At 36.2% G+C, this 6000-nt stretch overlaps 1 protein-coding gene across 1 annotated transcript in view; it reads left to right on the top strand.

Annotated features, from left to right (window-relative positions):
- The first annotated feature begins 1642 nt into the window (after positions 1 to 1642).
- The window catches only part of sorcs1 (sortilin-related VPS10 domain containing receptor 1), a 220009-nt gene continuing 215651 nt past the window's right edge, over positions 1643 to 6000 (top strand). Inside the window, exon 1 of the mRNA XM_088915889.1 lies at positions 1643 to 2455. Coding sequence (XP_088772015.1) covers positions 1643 to 2455 — 813 coding nt within the window. The remainder of the gene's footprint in view (positions 2456 to 6000) is intronic.

Here is a 6000-nt window from a genome sequence, read left to right as displayed (position 1 = left end):
ACTGCTTCTACCGAACCACGCCCTTCACCAGGAAAAGCAAACTGAAAATGGGTGGACAGTTACTGCTGAACAAAGACAAGTATCTGTTAAAATGCTGTTACAGCAACGAGATAAGGTATTTGTAAAAGGCTGCATTTTGCCTTCTTTTCAAACTGCAGTCTTGCCCTCTCACAACCAATTCAGACTTGAAGTTTGTTACTGCCAGGGCAATTTTTTGTACATCCACTGCAATTTCATTTGGCAGTACATTGCTCATTGGAACTTCAGTAATCAATCACAAAGCTGTTAAAATGGTATTGCCAGCAAAAGACAAAATAGCTTTTGTATTTTTAACAATTACTGTAGGTTTTATGCATAAATGATTTAATAGTATTTCTGGAGAAAAAATATGCCATTGGTGTCTTTAAATTTACAAGGATAACCTAACAAAAAATAGCATTTTTCAGCATTGGAAAGGTTTGCTACTTTATAGTAGTACCCAGATTTTCAGTTCATTTCTTATACAATGTTCGTATTATTAGCAAAGATCGATGTACTCTTTGATAATTTAGACGTGTTGTTTACAATAACGTGTGCAGTATTTTACTATTGAATTTCTCTTTAAATAAAATACATATTCTTGATATATGCAGTAGCGTGTCTTTAAATGTAAAATGTAAAGCTTTGTTTTACACGCGTTTTGTGTATGAGCTGCACTTCATGCGGTTAAAACCGAACAAGTAAGAGAACAGGTATTTTGATGAGAGGCTAGGAAAAAAAAAACCATGCAACTTGTGTTATCTATTCCGTGTCATTTAGTGAAAGCACGGAGACTGGCTACTGTTGCAGAAGCTATCGTTTGTCTGCAATACATGGGGGCCACTGTGCTCAGCAACCTGAAGAATGAAATCAACTCGCGCGTGTATCAAAATACGACTTGTCAAAAATGTATTTTCTGTCCTGAGACGTATCATGTTCAAATCAAGTCTCCGATAGAAAAAAAAACTTTAATTTTAAGCCTCAACTCTTATCGGTTATACATCAGTATGAAGTGTGTAAGGAATATATCACATTAGCACAATTTACAATTTGTAATGCTTAAAGTAGGCAACAGATATTTTATACAGCATATCGGAATATGGGTTTAAATATTTTTCTTCTATTTTCCAGCAGCTACTGTTCCAACAAAGTATAAAAAGGTAACGTACTGTAACCTTTTATCACAATACACAAAAACTGGTTTTAAATAACGGTTGATACTGAATAGCATCACTCCGCTTTCTGTTTAATTGCGTTGGACATTAAATGCAGGATCACGCAATATGGAAAACAGCAATAACCGAAAGAGATATGTAATGCAACTCCCACCGCAAGTTAATGGATGTGAGCTCATTATATTGCAAAGATTAATGCCGTGTAAAAAAGCAAAGGAGCAAGAAATCTCCCCTATCTTTCCTCTGGATTCAGCCGAGCTCCTCCCCCATGTGGTGCTTCATTTGATCAAATCCTTCAACGTGAACCGCTTCAGCGAAAATCACTTTTTACAACACTGCAACTGTAACCCCACAAGTTACAAGGAGTTCTGTAGCCGTAACATAGCAAAGAAGAAAAAGAATAAAGGGAGCAAAGAGAAAAAAGCCAGTGTCTTTCTGTGCTACTAGCAATGGAGAGGGGGGTCGGTTTCAGCCCATTCTGGCACATTGGTGTTTGGGTCTGGGTACTGATCTTTACTTCTTTCCTTTTCGTTGCTAAAGGAGAGATTACTTGCAGGTCCTGCCATTCCCTGGTGGGTAAGCCACGTCCGCAGGAATCGTGTGGTGTTATTGAGATGGACACAGGAGAATCTGCAACTGGGCTTCAAGGGGAAGTTACTAGGTTTCTAGACGGGACAGCGGGGTCTGAACCTGCAAGTGAGGAAACTTACCATCTTGGTTGTGTTGCAGAAACTCCCGGTTGCCATTCGGGGCAAAGCATAGAAATCAGCTCTGCACGAAAACGAAGTACTGACCGGCTGCATCTGAACAAATCACTTCGTCGAGGACTGCCAAAAACCGAGGATGAGATAAAAGTGACCAATGATGGCAAGAAAGTTTCGAGCCTTAGATGGAATGGACAGAAAGACGGCAGTGGAAATGCTGGCACACTTTATACTCCGGTCACCCGCAGTATAGTAAAAGACAGTCACAGCCACGGAATCAGAAGGCGCATAAGGGGACTGGGAAAGGTAAACAACAGAGTGAAATCATCCCCTGTACTGCAGGACAGGGGCTCGTCAGCTGCTGGTCACCGACGGAAGCGCAGCGCATCCCTGCCTGACCACACACTGAGTCGGGCTGAATTTAGATGGAGCAGTGAGGAAAAGAAGATGACCACTTCTAGGCAGGAAGAGTTGAAACTTACCAGTTCCACCTTCGCATTGACTGGGGATTCTGCTCATAACCAAGCCATGGTGCACTGGTCAGGGCAAAATAGCAGTGTAAGTAAAATATATATGTTAATGTAATCAAGATTTAAAGAGCATACGCTATAAAGCGCATATACAATTAAGCTTTTTATAAATCCCTGCTATTTAAATTCATGTAAGGTCCCTTCCAACTTTATGCAGAGATAATCTGCACGATAGCGTAATTTAACTTTTTACAATCAATTAAATATATGTTCGCAGTTATGATCAGATTTAAAACGCCTGTTAGCTGCGTCCAAACGTCCGATATTATATCACTGTCTCAGTTACAAGGATTGAAAACACCACATGATTTGTTCATTGTGATGTGGTAGGTTGGTTTTCTCTTTAGGTACTGTTCTTTTTGTAGCTTTGGGTTTTGAAAATTATTTTAAAAGGAAAATCGCCATTATGTCTCACACTAGTCTATAATCTCAGACTTAAATCTATATTTAATTGCCATTACACATTTATAATATTAGCACTTTGGCTAACTTACAAATGTTTATTGAATTAAGCAATTAGAAGTTACAGGTGCACTACACTGCATGTTATTAAGATCAAAGAAGTTGCTGTGACACTTGTGTCTTAAATGTCCCTTTAGATATTACTTTATCTGCTTTTATTTACATCTATAAGTATTGATAAGTGCTATAAAGTTGTTAAAAAAACCTATGAGAATATGAGAGCTATTATCCAGAAAATTGATCCAGGGACCAATCTTCAGAGACTACTTACAATTATACATAAATAATTTTGCAGAAGTCTGCAGAAAGCTACTTTACTGTAGCTACTCCAAATGGTAAAAGTGATCATTATGCAAATGTCAAGTTTTTCCATATTGTAGGCAATGGAAATTTTAGTGATTTAATTTATTTGGTTTCTATTTTTCAAGATATTAAAGATGTCATATTCAATCACCGGATGAATGACACAATCAGTAACTTTAAAATCTTATTGATGTTAAACAGTATTATTTTTTTTGAGGAACAAAATTGTTCACCGTAAGCAACTTCTAAGATCATATTTAAAAATGAAAGATATCACTGTTAAATAGGGACTGGTAGATGTTAAAGCCATATAAACTACTGAAAGCATTGAGTGAATAGGATGGTATTTGACATCTAAATCATTTTATTTTTGTAATATGCTTTGTAATGTGTTGACTCACTACTCACTACCGAACGGATTTAAGAAATTACAAATCCTGTGAATTTAAACTTTTACTTTTGTAAGCAAAAAAACATGAGTTTGGAAAGAAAAGAATACAATTGTTAAATATGTAGTCTGAGAGCACTTAGAATGTTCAATATACTAGCAGTTTTAAGATCATAAAGTGCTACTTGAATATTGTACTTTTTAGGTCCTTCTGTAAAAACAGAATCCAATTTCACACTATCACACATTCATATTTTTTCACGGGTTACTTCTGACATTGTTCTGTTTCATCAAGCAAGTAATGGAGATTTGTGTCCCTTCCCCATGGACTACTTCTGTGTGAAAGGGTAGGTGGTAGGCAAAACAGCTGTAGAGACAAAAAGAGGGTAAGAAACACATTATGCATTTTATTTTAACAGCTCCATTTCTTGGTTGACCCTCTAATAGAAATTCTTTAATGAAATAGAAAAAAAACAAATCTCTGAACTGTAATATAATTACTCAAATGTTCACTCATTCTTTTAAAGGTATACATTTTCATACTGTATTTAGGAGAAATAATTAAAAATTTTGAATTATTGATGCTACAAAGCAGGGTTCTATAAATAGCTACAGTGTACAAAAGCTTCTTAGGACTTACAGCATCTTGTCCTGGAATTTCAGTGTTTGCCAGCCTTGGGAATCCCACACAAATGCACAAGTTATCAGAAATTCTCTTAATGGAATCCTTGGTTTCAGTTCATCTTCTTTAGATTGCTCATATCTAATAAAAAGTGTCCTAATAATGCTTATTTTGCAAGGGGATTACCTTGTGACGTAGCAAGCTCTTTCCTTCTAAGAAAACACATTCTATTTTAACATTATTCTTTCACCCTTAATGTTGTCTTTAGCCTTAGATCCATCCACCTCCAACTACAGTACGTCTTGTTACGTTCTCAAATAATTGATACTTCAGATTTGAACAAAATTGAATTTTCCTATCAATTCAGTGTGAGGCATCTCAGCCTCTCAATTTCAGATGCTTTTAATGGCTTGTGCTTAATAATTGTGTCTATTTTAGTGTTTATTCATTTTTCCCACTTAGTACCAACTCCCATAGTACAGCACTGTATCAAGGTCTAGTGTGGGGCCAAAGTTAATCAACAGTGTGAAACTAGACACTCTTCAGCATTTTTTGTTTTGGGTTAATGGATCCAAAAAGTTCCTTTATAACTAGGTTATAGATTTTTCAAATGATGTGGGAATGGACACTTTATTATTTTAATAAATAAATCTAAATTTGAACTGCAATATTCGTGGAACATTTAAAACAAAAGATAAATAATGCAAGTTGTGCATATTGACATTTAAACATTTCTTTCTGTTTGATGCCCATTCCTTATCAAACTTAAAACTGAATACAAAAAAGGAGAATTATCCATATACTTTAAATTGAAGGTACAGTATGTTGTATGGGAGTAACTGAAATGGAAGACCCATGAATGCTAGAGACCCTTGTTTAATGCAAAAAGAAATCATACTTGTAGATTTCAAATCAGTGCTTACTTCACTGCTCTAAATTATACCATTCAAATGTATTAAGTAATGAATCCTTGAAGTTTTGACCTAGTAACAATAAATGCAATTTAGAGGAACAAGTAGAGGCTGATTTCACCCTGAAAAGAAAAAAGGAAAAAAACCCCCACAATATTTCATCTGTTGAGCATTTTCAGCTGTTGTTGAGAAGGCTCAAGCATGACACATTGTTTGAGAAGGATGAACGGGCTTTCTACTTTTCAGATCTACAGTACTCGTTCTTTTGCAGCTCACGAGCTGACGCAACTCCCCACTCGAGCATCCTAAGAACAATGTATATTACACATGGAAGAGGTGAAAATGTACTCTTGAAAAAAACTATGTCCTAGCTGTTATTGTAGTTGCACTTTTTTGGTGAAACCTGGCTAGATGCTGTATTTCCTACAAATTCTGCTGACATATGTACATAAGAAATAAGACCAATGCAATTCTGAATGAATTCATCTTCTGTGTAGAAGATGGGGAGGGGAGTTGCGTGGCACTTAATCAGTCTCTCCTTATGTCCCTACTGAAAATGTAGTGTTTCATGGGTGTTTCATTTCAGCTGTACTGGTTTACAAAGATGATTTTTGTAAGATGGTAACTTACAGTAGGTGGAGATTTTGCTAGAGGGAAAAATGGAGGGAACTGAGTGAAATGTGATATTTTTCCAATGCCCAACTAAAACAAAACAGTCTTTTCTTAGTTACTTTCTTAGTTACTAGTAATAGCATGAACATGCAACATGCACAACGTACTGTAACTGACAAAAATGTACTAATATGTCACAATCACGGTGCCTGTGAGTTTAATGGTGACAGAAGCTGTTGAAACAGTGTATTTATGGGGCCAGAGAAGCTCCTACT

Source organism: Atractosteus spatula, chromosome 5, assembly GCF_055471065.1.
Source record: "Atractosteus spatula isolate fAtrSpa1 chromosome 5, fAtrSpa1.hap1, whole genome shotgun sequence".
Lineage (NCBI taxonomy): Eukaryota > Metazoa > Chordata > Actinopteri > Semionotiformes > Lepisosteidae > Atractosteus > Atractosteus spatula.
This window is presented reverse-complemented; position numbering and strand designations above follow the sequence as displayed.